This window comes from Mauremys reevesii, linkage group 5, assembly GCF_016161935.1.
Source record: "Mauremys reevesii isolate NIE-2019 linkage group 5, ASM1616193v1, whole genome shotgun sequence".
Lineage (NCBI taxonomy): Eukaryota > Metazoa > Chordata > Testudines > Geoemydidae > Mauremys > Mauremys reevesii.
Window position 1 is genome coordinate 66,064,432 of NC_052627.1, and position 25,554 is coordinate 66,089,985.

The following is a 25,554-nucleotide window of genomic DNA, read 5'->3' on the forward strand; positions in this document are numbered from 1 at the left end:
ACTCAGCTACACACACACACACACACACACACACATCATCATTATAGTTGCAAAGTGTAGCACCCAAAAGTCATGAAATGCCAGAATTAATGTTGCCCATGCAACCTTAAGTTGGCTCCTTTGTGCATATGCATTATGAGATAGTCTAATTACATAATAACCATTTTTCCATAGGATCTCAGCCTCATACAGTGCACAAGACGGACAGCGCTCATTGAATGGGTATCTACTCAATATACCTTTCTATCCTCAATCAATGTATGGCCTAATGCATTATTTACTGCATACCATCCAAGCACTGCAGTGCATACAGAATTATTAATTTCCGCATTAACTTTTCTATGATATTCGTATCTGAGTTCTTTACAAACAACTAATTTAACTTCGCAACATCCTTTTGAGGCAAAGTGGTGTTACCCCCTTTTTACACATGGGAAACTGAGGCTTAGATTAACGCCAAAATTGTCAAAAGTATCAACTAATTTTTGGTGCCCACTTTGAGACACCTAGGGCCTCATTTTTCTGAATACTTAGCATTTTATCTGACCTGAGCTCCCATTGATCTCAGGTGCATTGGGAGGGCTCAACACTTCTGCAAATCAGACCCCAGGTGTCACAAACAGGGTGCCCAGAAAAGGAGGAACATATCATGGTCATCTGTGAAAATTTTTGCTTAAGTGACTTGCCCAGAGTCACACAGGAACTCTGTGGCAGAGGCTTGGATAGAATCCAATTTTCCAGGGCAGCATTCAACTGCCTTAACCAGGAGACCATCTTTTCCTTGTCCTGTTGTTCCCAGATTCATTCACTACACACCTTCCAACCCCTGCAACTGATGAGATGGAGTCCTATGGAAAACAGCCTCCTTCACTACACTAATCTGAATCACCCCAGAGGCCAGTCCATCCTTTGCACTGAATGAGTCAGGGGTCCTGTGGAAAAAATTGCATGTGATCATGTAATTAAGACTATCATAAGGCACACTCGGAAAGGGACCAAATTAAGGTTGCACAGATAATCCCTATTCAAGCATTTGAATGCTGGACTCTAGCAACCTTAATGTCCCTCAAGTATTTTTGTGTGTAATTTTCTAAGATTTTTTTAAAATGAAACAATCCCACCACTATCCCCTTTCCAAGATTCTGACTGTCCACCATTCTGCTCAACTCCTGTTCCTCCCTCCACATCTGCCCCGGCCCATGTCTCCCCACCCACCTACCTCTGCCCTTCCCCCTAACAGCTCTGCCCCTTCCACCCCCTCACACTTCCCCATCCACAGCTTCTGCCATTTTCCCTCCTCTCTTCCTAGTCCCTCATCTTCTGCCTTCTCTCCCAGCTCCAGTTCCTAACTCCCATCAACTCCAGATTCCTACTTCCCCTCCCCTCAAGCTTCTGTCCCTGTCACCCTGCACTTCATTCCATCCCATTCCTCACCCTTCTGCATTCAGGTAAATTTGCTTCCTCCATCTAATCCATTTTACCTGAGCACCAGCAGATGGGGAAGTGAGAGCACAAGGAAGACAGTCTCCCTGCTCTCAGTTCCAGAGTTTAGTGCCATAGCAACAGGAGCAACACTTGCATGGAAAAGCCTGCTCAGTCCCTGCTCCTCTCAGTTAGAGCATCTCGGTTACTCCAGGGGAATGGTTTACATGCAGTCCAGTCAACACATACGAGTTGAGAGCATGCCCAGTGCAGACAGGATAGTTAAGAGAATTTAGCTGCCAAACTAACAAGTCTCTAATGAGCATGTGTAAATTGCTATTTTTCCAGAGGCTTCGAAGGTGCCCAAATTTGGGTATATTTTTATGCGGATGGCAAAAGTCCCAGACATAAAGGCAACCTGCTGCCAAATTTCAAGTCCCTACTCAAAAGCATAGAGCTTCTCAAAAAAACTGTTGTAAGTTTTTGTTTTATTTTGTTTTTTATACGTGGACAAAACATATTTCTGCTTAGCCTTAATTTGAGAAACAGCTAAGCCATTTTAGCTGACTCCTCTCCCACCCCCTCGCCCCCCATTCCCGAAAAAAGATCAGCCAGCGGCAGACACCTAGCATGGAAAATTTCAGACCAAACAAAGTTGGCAATGTTATTAGCAACTAAAAACAAGATCTTTATTAATGGAACATGTTAGTAGCCTTAACAATAGACATTGTTAACCTGTGTGTGTATTTTCTGGCTTCTTTAAAAAATAGTAATTTCTCTTTTAGCTATTCACATATATGAAGACACATTCTGACCTTAGTATAACAGCAATAATATTTTATACGTACTAATAAAACTTTGCCCTTTCATCTAAGAACATCAGTACATTTCATAAACACCGGTGAATTTAGTTTTTAAAGGTCCTCTGGGATAGAAAGAGGTTCCTGTTCCCATTCTATAGATGATAAAACTGAGGCAGGGATGTTAAGACACTTGCCCAAGGCTACACTGAAATTCCATGGCAAACTTGAGAATAGAACCCAGATCTCAACCCCAACCTTGTTCTTTAACCTTATTTGTCCCTCTATACTTTACATCCTCTAAAGATTTTTCACTGTAAGTGGTACAGTGAAAGACATAAATTAAATTACCACATCATCCAAAACTTAAGGCCAGCAGCTAATTAATATGATGGACATATTTACAATTACCATATTGTGATACAATAGCAGGTATTATGATACTAGTAATGTGAAATAAATATACATTACTTATTTTTCCTGAATCACTCGATTCGAAATCTGCAACCTATATCTAGAGTTTAGTCAGTATTTTGAAGTTCCACTTCTAAAAGGACTAATGGGAAGTAGGGTACAGATTCTATGCAATCATTAAAAATACATAATCAGAATGAGTGAAATCTAATGAGGTAACATTTAGAAATGCTTATAAACAAACAATTTTCCCATTTATCTATTCCATGTACTTAGATGAACCTTTTAAATACTTGATGAGCTTCATTCTTTCCTGTTCCATAGAATTTTATCAGCTTTATTTATTTGACATTGTTCTATTTTTAATTGTTTTCAGAGTTTGAGTCCATGCTTACAAGCTACACATTCAAAGATGAAAATCTGAACAACTGAATCCAGTTTCAGAGATTAGCTTCACATGCTCAGACTTTTCATGACAATAGATAATGGAAAGAAACCATTCTCCAAAAAAATGGTCCCCTTAAAGTGCCAGTCAAAACAACGCTATAGACATCATTCCTTTGGCACTTATAGAAGCTAATATTAATTCTGAAACTTGCATGTCCAACATGCTGGCTGAGTAGCACCCAGACACCAGGGTTTAGTTGCATTCACTCCTCTTCGTGCTCACCATGCATGTTGAAGTCACACCTACTTCCACCCTCCAATGATCATACAAGGAAAATTACCCAGACTGACAGTAATACTATGACTCCAAGCATTGCCAGAACGTTCACTGATGTCAAGGAGGAATGGCTCCGAAGAGCATTATTTTCTGCCTGGCTCCCCAGTTCTCCTGAAATGGAATTTTTCAAAATTTTCCATTCCATGGAAAAAGTTGCATTTCTGAACTTTCATTCTAATTCAGAAAGTAAAAAATTTCAGAAATGCAACATTTTCCATGGAATGGGAATTCCAGTTTCTGCACAGCTTTATATAATAATTTTCATGCTTGGCGGCATTAACTGCTTAACTAAAGGGCTCAATAAAGATTTTGGAATTTCAGCCTGACTTTAATCAGACTTATGTTTTTGTACTCACAATTTTGCATCTGTTTGTAATTTATAGATGTGATTGAATTTTAAGTTTCTATATATCTGATTTTGAGGTGCAAAAGAGAGGGCCTGTGCTTAATCTATGTGCCCTTTGTGTTCTTAATAGTGCACTAAGTGGCCCACTGGTAAAGTTGTCCTAATGCACTGTACACAAAATGGCACTTAACGTGTTTACCTCTCGGCCCAATAGTAGCTTTGCGCTCGAAATGCCTAATTTGATTTTAACTCACAGTCTTTTGCCTCCATCCCATGACTTAATAGAGGTTAAGGCAATGTGGGCTACTCCTTTGGATATTTAAGGAGCAGCAGCACTTCTAGATGCTTATTATTTAACATTTATATTGCTGTACTGGTTAAAGACCAACTACATTTCTCTTGGATCTGTCATGCAATAAAAATCACGTTGGTGCCGCAAGATGGTCTGAAACCACATTGGGATTCTGGAAGGACATCTTCAGCAAGAGGGAGGAGACTGTTTAAAAGGATACAAACAAGGATCTTCCTGGCAATGGAGAGGAGGGCAACACCTCAGTAACTCCCACACATTGACTTGTCCCCTTTCTTAAAAATTGCCAATATTGTGACATTCTTTAGGTCAGGTAGAATTTCCTAATTAACCCAAATTCTAACAAGAAGTTGATGATGTATTTGCACGAGTGCTATTCCACCAGTTTTGAAGACCTCCATGGGGATGTCATCTGGGCCTGGCGCCTTGTTGTTTCTAATCTGAGTGATGGCTCACCAAACTTCCTCAGAAGATGGGGGGGTCAGCAAGAGGTTCTATTACTGGATGCTGAGGAATGGACTCAATGGTGACAGCTGAAACTTCAGATTCACAGTTCAACCAGCCATTGTTTATGGCATTTATTGACCTAACAAGGCCTTTGATTCCATCAATCATGAAACATTATGGAAGGTGCTATCTAAGGTCAGTTGTCCATTCATGCTCTCAGGTTACTTCATGACCGCCACCATCCTCCATAATGGGTTGGAGATTGAACCATTCACCATTCGTACTGGTGTTAAGCTGGGCTATGTTATTGCTGCAACCCTTTTTTCCTATCTTGCCATAATCTTGATTCTTATTCATGACTGCCTTTCTTCTGGAACTGGGATTGAGTATTGCACAGACGACCAGCTCTTCAACCTGCAACATCTTCATTCTAAAAGAAAAGTCACCAGGACTGTTATTACTGACCTTCAGTATGCTGACACCTGTGCTATCGTTGCACACACTGAGGCTGACTTGTAATCCACCCTAGATCTCTTCTCAGGTGCCTATCATAGCCTGGGACTTTCTCTCAACATTGGGAAGACTAAGGTGCACCATCAGCCTGTCCCAGCACAAGTTGCCCCCATTCTCCCACAAACTGTCATTGGTGGTGAACCCCTGAAAAAACATTGAGCATTTCCCTTACCTTGGTATCCATCCCTTCCAGACAGCCAATCTTGATACAGAGATTGAACATAGGATCTGTTGTGACAGCATATCCTTCAGAATGTTGCTCCATTGTGTCTTCATCGATAGAGATCTGCAGATGGAAACTAAGATCCAAGTCAACTATGCAGTAGTCATCCCCACTCTTCTTTATGGGTGCGAGACGTGTGATATACCAAAACCACTTTAAGCATCTGGAGTGGTACTAACAGCGCTGCCATAGGAAGATTGTCTGTATCAGATAGGAAGACTGTCACACCAATGCCAGTGTTCTCTCTGCAGCTAACTCCACCAGTGTTGAGGCAAAGATTATGAAACATCAACTTTGCTGGGCTGGTCATTGGGTGCAGATGGCTGATACTCATCTTCCATAGCAAGTCCTCTTTTCTCAACTTAGTCATGGTAAGAGACCCCATAAGTGACAGAGGGAACACTACAAGGACCACCTGAAAGTCAACCTTAAGAAGGGAGGCATTGACCCTATGAATTGGAAAGAGCTGGCTGGCAATAGACTGCAATGGTGTTGCATCATAGACCAAGACTCAATCCATTTTGAAGACACTCGCCTTGCTCAAGAGGCTGAGAAATGGCAGGAGGAAGAAAGAAAGGGTACAGCATCCCAGCCAGCACTTGTGCTTTCTCCAAGCAACCACCTGCCACATATGTGGAAAAACCTGTAAAGCACGAATTCCTCAGCCATCTTAAGTCTCATCAATGACTTTTCCCCCAGCAGACATCATAATTGTATAGCCGACGAAAGACCAACTAGTCAGGGTCCCATTATATTAGGTGTTGTACAAAAAAAATAGTAAATGGCAGCCCCTGCTCAAAGTGCTTACAGTCTCAAAATCTTGGAGCCAGATTTCAAATGAACATATTTATGCCCACACAGCATCTGATGTGTGCATGTATATATCAGGGTACACACACACACACATATACCATTTACATGGGCACAAAACTGCTTTTAAAAACCTGATTGTTAAACAGTAGCACTGATAACCTCAAAGGGGAATCCAAATTGAGCGGCCCTCAACTGGAAGGAGGGTGGACTAATGAGGGGCCTTACCAAATGAAAGATAAACCAACATTTACATTAACAACTTACTTGGTCCCCTAAATTCCTGGTGAATTCAGTGGGAATTGAGGGTGCTTCGCACCTCACTTTTGGATTCTTGGCCCAATCTTTTAATGCTACTGGTCTGAATCCTTGAGGCTAACCCTCTTCAGCTTCACTGAGAGTTCACAGCTGGCCACAGTGACCAAATGTCACTGTTCACAAATTTCTGCAACACATCTGTGGGTGCGCTCCATGCTGTGGGTCACTTGTGGAGATACCACTGCAGGATCGAGGCCTTAGTAAATGGGGCACAGTGAGTGTGCTGCCTGTTATCCTTGGAAAACCTCAATTAATCAGTGGGAGATTTCTGCATCCTCCAGAACTTCAACAAATCGGTTCTCTAGTTTATGCCACAAATATTTACCTGTCTGTTTTTTTTTTAAAGTAAAAAATTGATTGTCATATTTTTCTTTTCCTATTTTTTCCAAAGTGCCAAATTCTTCCTTAACTGCAGTGTTGAACCCAAAGTGTTCAAAAATCATGAGTCATATTCCAAAATTCATGAGATTGTATTTAAAAAAAATTAAGCCATTTTGGATTCTTTTTATTTGCTGGTTTTTGAGCTATTAGAGTTCATGTTGTCTAATTTTTTCCTCCACAAGCGCTAGGACAGGAAAGCTACTTATTTAAATGAAATCTGTGATTCTTATGTGATCAACTGACTCCAGGAGCTGAAGCTTTAAGAAAAGCAACAAATATATCAAATCTATATAAAATGTGAAATATGGCATCACTGCAGTTGTAATCCTCAAAAGTGATGCTGTATAGTCCAACAGTCTTTCACTGTAAGGCAGTCTGGTTTTTTTTGTTGTTTTTTTTTAAAATGAGTAAAAGCGCTAGAGGTCAGTAATTCACCTCTGTCACTGTAAATCTAGAACTTTGCTTCTAGGTCAACTCAGCTCTGAGACTAGGAAGTGTTTAACTGCAGGATTTAAGCTGCCTGTAATGCCTGCACAATGCCTTTTGTTCTCCCAGAAGATTACCTAAGATTATATCACCAATTTTCAGTATATTTTATCAAAAAAAAATCCCTCCTACAATATTAAGATACATGATTGCCTTTGTAGAAATATTACAAATTGTAGTTTAAATATTATACATCTGATTAGCTATACTTGGAGAAACTGAAGCATTTAGTAGAATTATTTTTCAGAACACATTATTATGCAATACTACTCTGCATGGTGTTTTTTTCTTGCAACTCTGCTACTCTGATCCTGTATATGGCAATCAGTCTTACAAAATCCACTCTCTGCACCACTGATTCAGTAAACTGAAGTAACCAGGAAAAAAAAGTTTTGAAAACGCCTCAATCCCTGGAGCAGGTGAATGAGGAGCAGTGGGGAATGGGTGGAGCTTTGACTCCATTCTTGTTCTACACGGACACACAATGCGCTGGCCAACACAGCTGAGCTTGCACAATGGATATAGTATGGTCCAGCTGCAAATTACTACCCCCAGCACAAGGGGAATTGGGTCTCTGAGAGGTGTATCTAAGCCATAATGCTTCCTGGAAGTACTGCTGGGGCAGGGGGAGTGCAGATTATGCATTACCCGTTGGTTGGGGCTATGCGAGAGGCAGAATCTCTCTTCACATGACATACTAAGCAATGAAACCTCTAAATTACACTGATGTCACGGATATGCCTTGGTTGGAGTGTCAAATGTAGTTCCTTTGTCCAATACAGACATAGCTGTAATCAAAGAGGCAACTTGGACATCCCTTAAATCCATATGTCAATGTAAGGATCTGAGGGTGCAGGTCCAGAACCCAGGGCTCTGGAAGATGCTGGTCTCTGACACTCTCTGGCCGCCAGGAAGGGAGACAGATGAAGCAGCACCTCACTACTCCTGCAAGGTCGGGCCCCACAGGAAGTCCTCTTGGTTTGGAGTTGCTGGTTTGTCTCACACCCACTATTTTTGAGCCAGTAAGTGATTCAGATGGGTGGTTCAAGCAACTGTGTGGACTCCCTGTTGCTGCTGCATCAGAGCCCATTCTGCTGTGATTACATCCAACCTTGTTCCTGCTCTGCTCCCATCCAGTTCCTGCCTTGCTCTTGGCTCTGTGTCTGAGCCTTGCCTTAACTGTGGTTCATGCTCTACACCTTGATCCTAAACATCAGTTCCAATTTTGGCTCTGACTCTTGGCTCCAGCTCTCACCTGTGGCTCAACTCCTGACTCTGCCTCTAGCCTTCAATGCTGCCCTGATCACTAGACCTGACAGTCACTGCTCCAACCCTTAGACCAGACCAACTACATTCAGTTCCTAACAGTCAGTGGCTCTAAATGACTCCACCATGGTCCATTGACCTGTCTATTCTTGTTTTGATATATAATTTTCTTACTTCTGCTCTCCAACAAGGCTGACTTTATTGGTGGTGCCACCTGCTGGACAGGTCACTGGGTCCCAATTCTCCTTCATCTCCAGCATCCATTGCTAGCAATTACTTACTTACTGTGGAAGTCTCCCTTTTGGTATGTAGTGACTTGGCTTGCCAGCCAGGTCACCAATCGAATCTGCCCCCTTCTGGAGTAACAAAGTCCAACAATATGTATACAGTCCAACATCTCCACAAAAGACGATTCTTCAGGCCGCCTCCAGGCCGCTGTGGGTTGCACACCCTTACCTTGAGGTACAATGGCTTACAATGTCTCTGTTCTCCTTATCTCTAAGGTGAGGGGCAGGGACAAGCCATTTTTGTCTCCTTCCCAAGAGGATGGTTGGTAGGGCTGCCCAGGCCCTCTTTCTCCACTGGACTCCAATCTGGGGCCCTATAAGAAGCAGTGATATCCAACACCCTGGGTGCTTTGGAATTGCCTCCCTGGGCCACTTTCTATCCACTTATTTTCCCAGTCCAGGCTGTGGTCAAAAGCCTTGCAAATCACAGAATCATAGAAATGTAGGGCTGGAAGGGACCTCAACAAGTCAACAAGATCAGCCCCTGGTGCTGAGGCAGGACCATGTAAACCTAGACCATCCCTGAAAGGTGTTTGCCCCACCTGTTTTTAAAAACCTCCAATGATGGATTCCAGAGCCTCCCTCGGAAGCCTATTCCAGAGCTTAACTATTCTAATAGTTGAAAGTTTTTCCTAATGTCTAACCTAAATCTCCTATGCTGCAAATTAAGCCCTCTACTTCTTGTCCCACCTTCAGTAGACATGGAGAATAACTGATCAGAGTTCTCATTATAACAGCCCTTAATAAATCAGATGACTTATCAGGTCCCCCCTCAGTCTTCATTTCTCAAGACAAAACATGCCCAGGTGTTTTTTTTTTTTTTTTTTTTTTTGTGTGTTTTTTTTAAAAGTCAGGTTTTCTAAACCTTTTATCATTTTTGTTGCTCTCCTCTGGACTCTCTGCAGTTTTTCCTGAAGGATGGCACCCAAAATTGGATACAGTACTCCAGCTGAGGCCTCACCAGTGCAGAGTAGAGTGGGACAATTACCTCCCATGTCTCACATACAAAACTTTTCTTAATATACCCCAGGATATTAGCCTTTTTTTGCAAATGCATCAGATTTTTGAGTCATTCAAACTGTTAACCACTATAGATTTTTTCCCAACAGTATTAATACCTTGCCGGTTTATTCCCCATTTTAAGATTTTTCCTTCCTACGTGTAGTTCTTTGCATTTGTCTTCATTAAATTTCATCTTGTTGAATTCAGACCAATTCTCAAACTTGTCAAGGCAGTTTCGAATTCTAATCCTGTCCGGCAGAATGCAGGTAAAACAGGGCAGGGGACGTACAATTCTCCCCCAAGGAGTTCAATCACAAATTTAATTAATGCATTATTTTTTAACAAGCGTCATCAGTATGGAAGCATGTCCTCTGGAATGATGGCCGAAGCACGAAGAGGCATATGAATCTTTAGTGCATCTGGCACATAAATATCTTGCCAGGCCAGTTAAAATACTGCTATGCGAATGCCTGTTCCCACTTTCAGATGACATTGTAATTAAGAAGTGGGCAACATTATCTCCCATAAATGTAAACAAACTTGTTTCTCTTAGTGATTGGCTGAACAAGAAGTAGGACTGAGTGGACTTGTAGGCTCTAAAGTTTAACATTGTTTTGCTTTTTAATTCAGTTATGTAACAAAAAAACTACATTTGTAAGTTGCACTTTCATGATAAAGAGATTGCACTATGGACAGTACTTGTATGAGGTGAATTGAAAAATACTATTTCTTTTGTTTATCATTTTTACAGTACAAACATTTGTAATAAAAAATAATATAAAGTGTATTCTGTGTTGTAATTGAAATAGATATATTTTAAAATGTAGAAAAACATCCAAAAATATTTAATACATTTCAATTGGTATTCTATTGTTTAACAGTGTGATTAATCATGATTAATTTTATTAATTGCGATTTTTAAAAATTAATTGTATGAGTTAACTGCGATTAATTGACAGCCCTACTTTTAATTAAATAAACCAAAGAGGAGTTTAAATGGTACCTTCCTAACATAGTTGTCAAACATTAGCCCAATTCAGTTCTCAAACTAGCTAATAGGACAGAACTTAAATATGTAAGGAGAGGCAAACTCTGGTTCCTGCATTCAAAATGTAGAGACACGGCCCCAACTGCTAAAATCCCCCAGAATTCTTTCATCGTGTGAATGATAAGAATGAAAAGGTGTGGAGGAATTCAGTATCTTGGGATAAAATGGATTCTAGACTACCAGTCTGCCCAGGCCAAATACTTTGCAATCTTTGCACAGGTTTACAAACTCCAAAATTGGCTTTGTTAACATGACAGTCTCTACTGGACAATGCAAAAGCAACAACAATTAAAGCATAACAACAAGCCAGTCCCCTTGGTAGCTGATTGGAGGGCAAAAACCAACCAAAGCACAATGTGAAATTCACTTTGGGATGGTGGTGGGAATCCTGCCTGATCTCAAACAGCAATTAACTGAGCACAAAGCACACTAAACAAATTGACAAAACAAACATAATTGACAGGCAACTATCAACCAATCACAGTGAGCAGGACAGATCAAGAGGCACCAAACAATGACTAGACCCATCCAGGAGAAGGATTAAAAAAATGCCTCTGGGTAGTCGAAAAAAAATCAACTCCCTTGCTCTTGCAAATGGCCAACCATTACTCAAAATGGGTGTGATGGTCAAGTGTTCATCCCATCCTCTAACCCAACTAGCACCTAACACCAAAAAAAGAGGAGGAAGGACTCCTCACCCCTTCAAAGCTTCAAGGAGGTGTCCATTATCCTGCCATTATCCCAGCTCTGGTCAAGAACACCAGAGGTAGGGTAGGCATTTACTTGCTACTATTCTAATGACTTCACCAGTTTGCATTACTGTTCTATGAGCATCTACAATAAATATTGAAGTCTAAACATTTTAGGCCACGTTTTCAAATGTGGGCACTTACTCTGTTACAACAGATTTTGAATGCCCAGGTACAGTGAGCTCCCTCAAAAGTTTCTTCCATTTTAAAAATTTCTAATGGTTTAAGAGAGATTCCCTATTCTTTAAATGAGAAGTAACATTGGAACCCAGTACTGTCTTTCAAAACAGATTTTTTTTAAGTGTGACCACTGTATTGTACACACAAATACTACTTTTCTGTAAGAAAATAGAAACTGAAGCCCACAACTGCTTATTATTGTGAGCACAAGCACGTTTGTGTGAAAAATGAATATGTACACAAATTTAGCACAAATTTGGCCCTCTCATCAGAACAAATGGCCCAATCAGTTCAAAGAACATTCCCACTATTACAGTGGGAAAAGAGATTATTTTTAAAAGGAAAAATATCAGAGAATACTGGGCAAAACTATCAATTTTCCACTTTGTTAATGTAAAAATGAAAAATTCTGCCAGTTTGAGAGAATTCACTAATTTGGTCCAAGGTGATATGTCACCATTTCCTCTAGGGCACACTGTATTCATAGCAAAAGAGACAAAATTCTGTTCTGGCATGAAGTCACGTTTTCATGCAGTAGTTTCAGGCAAAACATTACTATTATCACTGAAAAATGGCAGTTTCTCTCTCACTCACTTTCTTTCCTTTTCCTCCCCACCTCATCCCCCACTGCCTCTCTAGCTCCTTACACTGTCTTCCATGGGAAACAAAGAAACTACAATATATATGAGATGAAAGCACAAAATATTTAGCTTTTCATAAAAATAGCAAAAATATTTGAAATGTTAAATAGCAAGTATGAAATGTGCCAACAGATATTTTTCAAATATCATTTTTCAAATTTTACAGATAGAGAATAGACTATAGGGGAAGCAGCGGCTGACTGATAAACCTTGATTGCTGTCCAACGTGCTGAAATTATTCATACAGTAGTAAATGTTTGTGTGTAGCATTTGGCAGGCTTACAATAAATGCAGCCTCATAAAAGAGCAGGAAAAAAACCCATAACTACCTCTAAGTGATAGGAAGCTGCAAGTCATATGGTAGCTTCCACTGAGAAAAAGGTGAATATACCAAACTTTTGTGTTTAAACCATTGCATCTGAAAAAGATAATGCATTAGATATAGACACAAATTTTTCAGTGCCAGGCTCAGTGGATTTTTCTCACACATCCGATTATTACTAATAGATATTGCAGTTCTAAAATGTACTATACAAAAGTGAAAGTTTACTCCAGAGATGTCTTCTGCTCTAAGAATAAGTATCCCAGATGAACTCCATCCAAGGAGGAATTGTAAATTAACTGTAAGAAACACTAAACTGGAAGAGTCTGTTCCCTTAGGCAAAAGGCTTAGAGCCCGATTCAACACTGCCTTACACCTTGTGTCATCATCAACATCTGGGCAAGGTGGTGTTAAATCCTATCAAATCAAATGATGAGTTTTACACACACTTGTATAGGTGTAAATAACACAGGGTGCAAGGCAGAAAAGAATCAGACCTGATTTCTACAGTGGAGAGGGTAAAACCCAAGACAACAAAACAAAAGTATGTGACTTTTCCTTCCATTTATATACAATAAGGTGAGTAATAAAATACAATAAATTAATAGTTTACCTTTCAAATTTTTTTGTTACGTATATTTTTTTGTAATTCTTACAATGTTTCTTTTTAGGACGGTCAATTAATCACAGTTAACTCATGCAATTAACTCAAAAATATTAATCACGATTAAAAAAATGAATCACAATTAATCACAGTTTTAATCGCACTGTTAAACAGTAGAATACCAATTGAAATGTATTAAATATTTTTGGATTTTTTTCTATATTTTACTATTACAACACAGAATACAAAGTGCACAGTGCTCAATTATTTTTTATTACAAATATTTGCACTATAAAAATGATAAACAAAAAATAGTTTTTTTTCAATTCACCTCTGCAAGTACTGTAGTGCAATCTCTATAGTGAAAGTGAAACTTACAAATATATTTGAAAAATGTTGAAAACATCCAAAAATATTTAAATGGTATTCTCTGATTGTTTAACAGTGCGATTAATCACATTTTTTTTAAAGTGCTTGACAGCCCTACTTCCTTTATTACATTATAATTATTTTTTTTTAGTGCCGACGTGGAAGTTTCAATGTATACAATTAAAAAATAGAAAAGCCTTAAAAGTAGTAATCTTGCTGAAGTCATGAAAAACACGTCACCATTTTCTGTATCAAAGGTACAAAGCACAAACTTCCCAGTTTGTTCCCAAAGCTGGAGTTATTGTTTCCATAACAAAGCTGTTTATAATGGAGAAGAATTGTGGGTAGCCTGGAGAGCACATCACCAGCCTTCCAATTTCCAGAATGGAACCCAATCAAAACAGCTCCATTGAAGAGCCAGATTTATGCACTAGAACAGTGTTTGGGGTAGACCTCAACTATGCCCTTGCCTAGACTTTCAGGCCATAATCAGGCACCTCTCTGAAGTGCAAGTTAATGAAAGACCATGATCCAATATAAACAAAAACATATTTATTAGCTAATGAGAGGGAAAAGCTTCCACCATTTATCAGTAAAGCAAATATTTGTTGTGCATATGTGGACAAGCAAACTTTTCCTTTTATTGTTGTTCTTACCAGTGACCAATTTATACTGTTATTCCAGCAAACTAATCTCAAACTAAGCAGGAAAATGCCAATTATTCTTAAAACTATTTAAAATCTCAGACAAATGTTAAAGTGAAATCTAAATGAAAGTAAATCCAAAGTAAGACGTTCTTCATACATTTTTAAACTTAGACTGAACAAACCCACTTCAAATGAGTGCTACTGGGAGTTCCAGAGCTATCAGGAATTATAACTACAGACTTTCTCCACAAGGCTTGCAGGCAAACTTCAGAAGTAGCAAGAAATATGCCTCATCAGATTTTAAGCACAGACTATGAATGTAGAGAAAGAAGGAGGCTAGTGAGATATGGGATCTAAAGCTTCAAATTGTTTATCAGTGAGAAACACAATTTTTTCCTATTTGGCAAACCCCCAATGCATGGTAACTCAAATTGGTGAAATGTGCTACTATCACCTCCTTTTCATAAGGAGCCTGACTGTCATACTCGGTAGCCACTGGCATTTATGTAGTCTTATCAGGCAAAGCAGCCAGTGAGGAATTGTTATAGTTCTACAGGAAGCTAATAAAAGCACAGCAAGCAATCTCCTATTTCCTTACTGCTAACTGAAGAACTATTTGCCATTCAAAGGAATATCAAGCAGCAACAAGGAGTCAAAAATGGTTAGAACAGAAGAACTAAGTTTTCTTTTTTCAGTTTCATAAAATTTGCTGACATCCAGGTCCACCATAACTGACCAACACAATACTAATACCAAGACTGCAGGACAAGAATCAGAAGAGTTAAATAAGGATTTACCTTTACAAAGCACCTTAAATCTAGAAGAATCCTAAGTACTTCACAAACTAATTTACATACTATACTTACTTTAATTACAAGAAATGACTAACTTAGCTACATAAAACTACATAAAAATTTGGTCAGGAAATGAAGAATAGCTTATAATTGCATTTACAGATGAAATTCAATGTAACAATATAATTGTTGAAATTGGAACGTTTCCAAGAAAATTGGGCTAACTCCCCAACTCTTGAGACAACAATAGACGTCAGAGATTTGGTTTTATGATTTATCCATAAGATGGCACCTCCAGCAGTACAGTATGTTCTATACCAGGCTGGAGCATTTGCTCACCACAGACTAAAAAGAAATCATGTTGCCTAGAGTTGCCAATGCCATTTTCTGCAACACTAGCTAGCACGTTTGAGTACTTTTGCTCTATCCTCTCAAATAAAAATAATCATCTTCGAGTGTTTGTGATTTTGTAACCCTCAACTAGCTGATCTACAAAGATAATAACCCCCGGCCCAATACTTCTGGTAACTAATTTGTATGAGTTAGCAGGCAATAAATGAGGGACGGCAACAAGGCTGCCTGTTAAATTACACAGATGCCAACATTGGGAACAGAATTTAAGAACTTCAACAACACAAGTATCTGCCATCTAAGCTGAAGAATAATTTCATTAATTGTCAGTACTATTAGGGCTTTTGTATCCTTGCCCACATGCTAGAAGGTGACAATCATCAACAATTTAGCAGGCCTGATTCCATCCAGCAGAGCGGACAACCATGGTACTCTGATATTACCTCATTTTTATTAGTACCTGATTAATTGTATCCACAATTTTCAATAACCTAACTTAGGCATATCAGCAGCTGCTTTGATTTTTCCCCTTAAGTAATCATTAAAATAGCTGTTACAGTTAATTGGGAACTACATACAGAACTATTTGGTACTTGAAACCAAAGGTAAAAATCACAGATATAGGTATATATTCTCAGTTGCAAAATTAGAATAAATTATATTTAAATGTCATTTTTAAGATGAAGAGATACATGGTTTTACTTATGTAATTAACAGTGAGAATACTGTACAGATGCACATGACCACATCATTTTCTTTAGTATGCAGCTAAATATATGCTACTTACATTATCATTGTATATTTTTAAAGGAATCTTCCTTTTTATTTGAGTAATTGTAGCTTATGTAAAGGGAATCCAATTTATGTTCAGCAAGAACATTCAGCTACTAGCATCCTCTTCACAAAGCATGTCAATAACTTCTAAGCTATTTGTGAGCTTTAAGGTAAATGTTAGCAGTTACTCTAGGTTGGCATTTGCAATCACCATTAGATGTCAGCTTGATTTCTCACTTGAACAGAAGAGATCTGTTTAGAAAAATAGTATATGCTCTCTACACAAAACTGATGCAAAACATTTCAGTAACAGACTTATTAGAATGCAATTTTCTTTTAAAATACAGATCATAGAATATCAGGGTTGGAAGGGACCTCAGGGGGTCATCTAATCCACCCCCTGCTCAAAGCAGGACCAATCCCCAACTAAATTATCCCAGCCAGGGCTTTGTCAAGCCTGACCTTAAAAACGTCTAAAGAAGGAGATTCCACCACCTCCCTAGGTAACCCATTCCAGTTCTTCACCACCCTCCTAATGAAAACATTTTTCCTAATATCTAACCTAAACCACGCCCACTACAACTTGAGACCATTTCTCCTTGTTCTGTCACCTGGTACCACTGAGAACAGTTTAGATCCATCCTTTTTGGAACCCCCTTTCAGGTAGTTGAAAGCAGCTATCAAATCCTCCCTCATTCTTGTCTTCTGTAGACTAATCCTAGTTCCCTCAGCCTCTCCTCACAAGTCATGTGCTCAAGTCCCCTAATCATTTTTGTTGCCCTTCGCTGGACTCTTTTCAATTTTTCCACATCCTTCCTATAGTGTGGGGCCCAAAACTAGACATGGTATTCCAGATGAGGCCTCACCAATGCCTAATAGAGCGGAATGATCACGTCCCTCCATCTGCTGGCAATGCTCCTACTTATACAGCCCAAAATACCATTAGCCTTCTTGGCAACAAGGGCACGCTATTGACTCATATCCAGCTTCTCATCCACTGTAAACCGTAGGTCCTTTTCTGCAGAACTGCTGCCTAGTCACTCAGTTCCTAGTCTGTAGGAGTACAAGGGATGCTTCCGTCCTAAGTGCAGGACTCTGCACTTGTCCTTGTTGAACCTCATCAGATATAGACTTAATAAAAAACATAACATGTTCAAATTCAAATATCAAACTGTCTCAGGCTCCCTGTTGGCCAAATTCTGCCTCTACTAACATGCCAGGGCTAAAAAGCTGCAGATCTGTCACCATTCTGATGTATATGAGATTATATGATATGGGAGAGACGCATTGATGGGACACAAATAGAGACTTAGCATCCTTTGTGCACCACAGAATAATGTGCTAGTATATTCCATGATAAACCATGGAAGAGAGATTGCACTTATACAGATTGATGCACATGTTCCTACAGTCCATGGGTTGTAATCACAGATGCAAAGCAGCTATACTGGTGTTCCATACCCTGTTGTCAAATTGGTGGGGAGGAAGGGAAGTTTCGTCTTCTCCCCACCACTAACCTCTCTACAGGAATTCTGTGCAAAGCTTTGTCCGGGGTGTGACAGTGTACTCCATAAGGCTTTATGAGGTGGGGGTGCTCATAAATGTATGTATGATATAACTGGAATAGGGTTTTGCTGCATATGCCATATAACATATCTATGTAAAGGTTATGTTTATCCTAGTTGTATGTAGGCACCATTTATGTGCTCAAAGTTATGAACATTGGCTGTATAATTGCTTGATTTCTAAGTAGCCTTAGTTAAAACATTTTGTCACTCCTTGGGAAAGGAATGTGCTCAATTAGGAAGCATTTAATAGACAAAAGAGCTTGGAAGACTCCAATCCACATAAGAAGTCTACCTGAGGACATTCAAGGTAGCATGTGGGTAATGGCTGCTCCTTGCAAGTCCTGAGTCATGCATGGGCAGGTGACTTGCCCATGTGATTCCAAATCTCCATTTTGTGACTGGATTCTACACAGGGTGAGGAGGGGGGTCTCCACCCACAAGAGAGAGTCTATTTAAATCCCTGGGAGACCCTTCCATGTGGTCTTCAGCTGGCTAAAGAAGGAGCCTCTCCACCCCCTCCCCCCCACCCAGGATACTTAAAGGAAACTGGAACAAAGGACAGTAACTACAGGGGGTGTGAGTGATTGCTGGACCCAGGCTAAAAAGAGATTAGGCTGTAAAAGGGAGCATTCTGGAACTGGTGAGGATCCTATCTGTATCTAGTTTGATTAGACATAGATTTGCGCATTTTATTTTATTTTGCTTGGTAACTTACTTTTTCCTGTCTGTTACTACTTGGAACCACTTAAATCCTACTTTCTGTATTTAATAAAATCACTTTTTACTTATTAGTTAACTCAGAGAATGTATTAATACCTGGGGGAGCAAACAGCTGTGCATATCTCTCTATCAGTGTTATAGAGGGTGAACAATTTATGAGTTTACCCTGCATGAAGCTTTATACAGGGTAAAACGGATTTATTTGAGTTTAGACCCCATTGGGAGTTGGGCATCTGGGTGCTAAAGACAAGCACACTTCTGTGAGCTGTTTTCAGGTAAACCTGCAGCTTTGGGGCAGGTAATTCAGACTCTGGTCTTTGTTGAGGTAGACAAGAGTGTCTGGCTCAGCAAGACAGGGTGCTGAAGTCCTGAGCTGGCAGGGAAAACAGGGATAGAAGTAGTCTTGGCACATCGGTTGGCAGCTCCCAAGGGGGTTCCTGTGATCCAACCCGTCACACGGGGGACTAGTTTTTGTCCTGTAGCTCTGCCTGGGTAATATTCCTGTAAAGTATGCTAATTTGTAGTAATCTTAAATATAAAGTTAACTATTTACCAGAAAGTTACCAATGGTATTTCTCCTTTGCAAAGAAAGGAAAATAACCATGGAAACTCTAATGATGTGGTATTGACACAGACCCAAGAGCTCCTTCCCTCAGGGGGTCCCATGGGAAGGCAAATCAACATTGTATGTTGCTAACGCGGTTGTAAGCATCCATGCCAGGGAAAGAATTTGGTTTGGTTGTGGTTACCATTTTCTCTAGTCATTCATGCTACTTATCATTATCCTCTATAATTACAATTCATACATTCACTCAAACAAAAAGGGTGATAGTTTGTTTCCCACAGTGGCAGCAGTAGCTTATTCTTCTCTGTAAGCTCTAGATTGGGGTTATATATTGCGTCAGATAAGCTTCATTTAGTTGCTTTGGCTAAATTACTCTAACACATACAAATTACATTTTCAAGCTCATTTTTCCTGCCTGGGGGCAAATCATGCCTATGCAAAGTCAGCCATAGATGGAGACTCCTTTAGGTACCCATAAGTGTAGGACCTTGGTTAGTCAAAAGAATTTATCATAAGGGAATGTAAGCATCTCTTGCTCATCTACCCTGAGTTTTTGAAGACACATCCATAGCACTTCTTTTGCCTGTCATCACAGGAAAGGAAATCCAACAGCTCCCAGGCACAGCTGCACATAGTACTATCATTATGAGGTCTATTCTGCCGATCTCAACTCATTGATGCCTAGATTTTCAAAAGTTTTGACAAGTTTATGGTGCTCAATTTCAGACAGTGGGGCCCTGATTTTTAGGACTGTTGAGGAGTCACAGCTTCAATTGATTTTAACAGTTCAGTTTGGACACACACACACACTGCGGCCTAAAACATAAGTGGACTCCTTTGAAAATGTAGGCTTCCGTGTTTTCCCATTTGCATGTGGGATGCTGCACATACAAGTTAGGAGTTTTGGTTTACCTAGAGTTTTGGGGTTTTTTTAGAAATGAGTGCACAGAAATTTTACATTATGTCTATAAACCAGAATTCTAACGTAACTATAGGTTTCTCAGGGCCTAAAACATATAGTAGCAAATTCATCTGTCTTGCAATTTCCCTGAAGTCAACGGAATTACATCCAGAAAGAATTTGGCTTATTCTCACACACAGGCATAAGGCAAAATATTTATTTGCACTGTAGCTTTTCAGAAAAAATGTACATTGAGAAAAATCAATGTAACCATGAAATATAAAAAAAAAATCACTTACAAGTTTTAGAATGACTGCCTACAACCACCAATTCATTCTTCATTATTTGCTAGTACTCTTTTTTTAGACAGTGTTCGTGGAGGAAGAGATTGAGAAGAAGGACACGTAAAACTTGCTCAACTAAACTTTTTGGGCCAGAGCCTGTCCTGCATTTTTTAATGAAAAGCTGCCCTAAAGCCTTCAGGCTACTATAAATTGCTTCTTGGAACAATACCAGTGCCCCGTGGCCTCATGATTTGGACGGTAGTGCAAAACTGACCCCAAACCACGTTTTTCCTCCACTTTTCTCCTGAACTGCGCAATGTGCACAAAGAATGGACCTGGCTCTTTATTATTAAATTTTATGTAGAACCCTACTGTTAACCATGACTTCAACAATACACAGTGAGATAAGCTGACCAGAAAATGTGTTATGTGGCTAAAAAAAGAGTTGAGCATATTTGAATAGCACCCACACTTTTACTCCTACAAAGAAATTGCACATCACGCTCTCAAGAGGCAGGCCACTTTGCAAACATACCCTCATATGTTATACTGTGTTGGTGCTCCCAATACTGCTAGAATATTCATGTGGTTGAGGGCTCTAAGTAACCTGCACTTACTGATATTATGGATAATGTTTCCGTATCAGTCAACCACCTGGTCTTAAAAGTGGAAAATCCTTTACTGAAGTAAAACGTTCAGGGGAAGTGCTCCCAGGAGAGATTAGAAACATGTAGCGGTGCCAGCAGTGGTGGGTCTTGAACTTCGCATAGTTCTGAGGTCCTTCTGTTAGCTCAACCAGTATACACCTGCCCTTCACGCTACTGCACACTGTGAGCTAGTAACACTCATTCTCTCACTGCAGCCAGCCACATGAATAGACAGGGATGGAAAGGTTCCTCCATAATCTCTATTGCAGCAATTGGGGAACCCAAGAGAGTTCCCTACCCACCACTTGTTAGAGGACATACACCTTCTACGCCCACATAGTAGCCAGGGATTATGGAGCATCTTTCAGACCCTACTCAGGAAATAAGAAGGTGAATTTCCCTGTTTTACTAAACTAGCTTTCTGGTTCTACCACCCAAGAAGATCTTTCTAATGGCTAGAGGACAGTGGCTTTCAAAGACTCTTTCCTATCAAATAAAAAATAAATAAAAAACAACCTGCTGGTGGAAAAGGAGGGGAAGCAACTACTCAGAGGCCCCTAAAGACCCAGGGGAAGGATAGAGGGTATCAATATACCTCATGTGCCTAGCAGAAGGGGAAGGCTGCTACTGGAGACAAAAATAAGATGTGGAATGGGATGGGATGGGATGCAGGAAGGTTTCTAGGTGAGAGTGGGAGAGAACAGAGGAGAGAGAGAGAGAGAGAGAACAGCTAGAAGGACAAAGGACTGTTTCTGTGAACCCAAACATTAGCCCACTTCAGCACAATGCTGATGAACCTCAGATACCCACAAACACAGAAGAATCCAAACCAAGCATACATTTAAGATATGCTTAGGGTTTTAGCTGAACAGTTTCAATTGCCCTGTTCAAAGGCCTTCAGCTCTGGAAAAACATCCCTACCACTTGATCTAAAGGAGAATCTCCATTAGCTGTTAGTAGTATTAGGTCTTTTATCCTGCGTAAATTGTGGCTACGGACAGAGGGAGGACCATATAGTTGAGCAGATCAGACATGCTGTCCAGCAGAGGACAGTTCTGAATATGCATTTTAACCAATACTCTGCAACAGGCACAATTTTTTTTAAAAAAGTAAAAACTAATTAAACGTTCATGAATCTAATAAATTCTGCAAACTAGTTTACTCTTCCCAATTATACATCTGTATGAAAAACCTGCAAATGTTTGTACTCAGAGGTATCTGATTCTTTCCAAAATGATTTGGTTCAGCCCTTCACAGGACAAAAATCACCCACGGTGGAGCACAAGACAATTCTACTGATTCTAATGAACTCTGTGTGGATGTTAAACAAATGCGTTACTCTGTCAAAAATAATTTAAATAAAAAATTAGAAAAGCTACTTTATTCTAGGTATCATTTTACATTTTAGATTTCCATATATGCAATCTTAATTTGAACACTTTCCACTTCACTCTTTATCACTATTATGGAAAAAATTAAAGTTTGTTCCAAGTGCACAAAACTCTAGGCATTATCAAGTTTGATAAACTCTGATTAGCACAGTGCATTTGGAAAAAGATACTTTTTTTCCCCACTTCTAGGGAAGGACATTGTCAAGGATATTCTTCGCTAAAATTTAAAATTAGAAAACAATGACTGCTACGTTTGTCTTAAAGCCAATTACCAGACCGAAAGTTTCTTAGTCTAAAATCAGTCAACAAATCAACCAGTATTTTCCACCATTGCACAACAATCCTAGAAACATCAGCATCTGTTAGTCTCTAAAATTATTTCTTGAAAACAAAGTCATACAAATGATTAAAAACGGGGGGAGGGGGGTTGTAAACACCACTTCTCTTTGGAAATTCAGTGAACTTTATTACTTTTCTCCCAGTTCATCATTAAAATATTCTCATATGTTTTCTCCACAGCCACACTTGTTTTCCAGATAGAAAGATTAACATCCAGAACAGAAAAAAAATGTTTAATGATTAATTGGGAATATATACCAAGCAAAAAGTGTTTAAGGGGGCTGGGCAGCTTTAGCTGCTACAGTATTTATTTCTGATATCGTCTCAGCCTTGCTTTGTTTTGTATGGTGTCACCTACTACTGATAGATATTTTAAACTAGAATCTCTGCCACTCACCAACAAAACACTTTTCAAAACTTAGAAACAATTGTGTAGATTTTTACATTTTATGTGCATCTTTTTCATTATATTTTGATCCAAGACTGTTCTCTTAAATAGGCAAAACCTGATTATTAATACTGGTGGAATAATATTTGTTGCTTTTTAATCATCTTTTTCATGAAAGGCAGGGGACAATGGATGAAAAACAAAACAAACTGATGCATTTTAAATGAAAATGTAGACTAATTTGTAGGCTATAGAACTTGTGCCTATGTTTAATACAAGGAGTACATGCATATTAGTGAAACAGACTTTAGCATTAACACAATAAATATGTTTTCCCTTAAAGAGGAATCTTTCTAAGCTATTCCTTGTCCCCCCCCCCCCAAAAAAAAACTAGGAACAAGAAACTATAATGTTCAAACTGCCTTGACATTTGAAAATCTGCACGTGTATACGGAATAATATCCATTGTCTTTCAATGCTGGTGGGCTATAAAGCTCATAAAAGAGTTAAGCATTGAAATATTTAAATAAAACGTAACAAAAAACATGCCACTGACACTGCAATTTGCAACCTCCTCTTTCAGCAATAACTCTAAATATTTATAAACCCCCACCCCCATAATTCAGAGATGCATTTTAGTCTATTATTATTAGTTTTATAGGAATTCAATTTCAGTCTGCTAAAGCATGCTGTGATCATGTTCGTGCTGGTCCAAAGCTACAGCACAGTACATCCTGTTGAGCAGACAGAAATGCTAGCTACTGTGGATTGGCTTTTCCTATTGTATCAAATCAAAACCTTCCTCTTACCTCGACTTCCTTGCTCTTCTCTTTGTTTCTGCCCATTGAACTTCTCCCATTGCTGGCAGTCTCCCGCGCTGGGACTACAGAAATCTGTTGGAGGGGCATTTTGACAGTTCTGCAGGTTGCCAATACCTGATTGGATGCTTTATATCTTCACTCCCCCAGAGTAGCCCACCTGTATAATTGTTCATATCCTGGCTTTGCCAAGCTCAGTTTCTAAATAAAAAGGGGAAAATATTATTTGAGACACTGTAGCACAAGCCAGAGTCTTCCATCAAAAAAGTAAAGCAAACCACATTTGGGAAAGAAAAAAAACTGCACAACCTAATAATCCAGAGAGTTTTGCATTCTCAGACAGACGAGTTACTGCAAGTAATTACTACTCTGCCTTGTCAATGGAGCACCCCTTTCTCCCCCCTAGAGCATTGTGGGAGACAATTCAATTTCTATGCTACCTAATAACTGTCATGGAAACCAAGGAAACCTAGGTCTCACAGGCCCTTATTAGCAACTGCTTCCCTTTAATGGCACAGACTCCCACATTTGCAGCGGCTGCCACTTCTGCTTTTGTTTCCTGGCTGATTCCACAGGAGTCCACTAAGCACCCAGAGACACTGTATCGAGCTGACTAGGTAAATAAGCATAAGTCGAAAGGCTTAGTGTCCTATTCTGGAGCCAAATCTCCTCCTTGAAAAGCACGGATATCTTGCTGTGTCCTTCATGCGTCCACAATAATCTGCTTAGGTCAAGGATGTGCCTTGAAATGAAGAGCAGCAGAGAGCGAATGAGGTGTAAAAAGGAAGACAAGACTGGGAGCAATTGCAAATGTGCCTTTCAGTGGTTGGTAGTAAGAATTTAACCCTTTCCCATACCTTTCTTTCTCTGAGACAGCACCAGAAGCAAGCTCAGCAGGATAAGTCACAGGCACAGAACAGAGCACACATGGCAGTTTTACACTTACACATGCATTCTGAAAGATAATTTGCATGAATTTTTTACACCCAATAGCTGCTGCTCCTCTCAGGTTCCAGAAACAAAACCAAGGAAACTGTTTCTTCTCCCCACCTTAAACTACAGAACAATAGAAGCAGTCCTCAAGTGTCATATTACACAAAAGGGTATGAAAAGCAAAGCTGTTTTAGAAATTTCTCCCTCTTCAGAGTACTTTGATATATCTATTTCTAAAAACATTTTTTTAAACTTCTTAAGGTATAAGAAACAACTAGCCTAGAACACAGCAAAACATATTCTAAGCAGTGCTTCGATAACAGTTATGGGTGCAACAGAGAAAAATATAGACCAAGCAAGTACCAAAGTATTTTACGGGCAACTTACACATTAGGTAATATGTGAACAGGCTGTACCACATATGTTTAAATATATCCTGAAACAGGTAGTTGAGTTTTTACTTATATCAATAAGGCAGCTTATGTATATATATTGGATCTCATTATTTATAATTTTGTGAAGAGATTCTCTTAACACCTTTTTCTTTACTGTGTCAACTACTCTCTCTCTCACTTTATTGGATTAAATTAGCCTACTGGAAAGTGCCCAAAAATAAAAGTTAAGGCCTGGTTCACCATTGCATTACTCCAATTGTGCACCAGTGATTTCAATGGAGTTACACTTGCATAAAACTGGAATAATGTGAAGGTGAATGAATCTCTTAGCAGTCCTATTGGAAGGCATGCATATGTGTTACACCCTTTCTGTGGAA

At 39.4% G+C, this 25,554-nt stretch overlaps 1 protein-coding gene across 18 annotated transcripts in view; it reads right to left on the reverse strand.

Annotated features, from left to right (window-relative positions):
• Positions 1-25,554, reverse strand: part of MARCHF1 (membrane associated ring-CH-type finger 1) — a 471,750-nt gene that overhangs the window by 240,856 nt on the left and 205,340 nt on the right. For 9 of the 18 annotated variants that reach the window (XM_039539330.1, XM_039539327.1, XM_039539333.1 and 6 more), the window contains one exon: positions 23,841-23,924. In XM_039539330.1, the coding sequence (XP_039395264.1) occupies positions 23,841-23,924 (84 nt within the window). Of the gene's footprint in view, positions 1-4,218; positions 4,894-4,928; positions 5,076-5,148; positions 5,276-23,840; positions 24,051-24,289; positions 24,561-25,554 lie in introns of those variants that run through there. The other 9 variants (XM_039539341.1, XM_039539338.1, XM_039539342.1 and 6 more) reach the window with 6 other exon arrangements.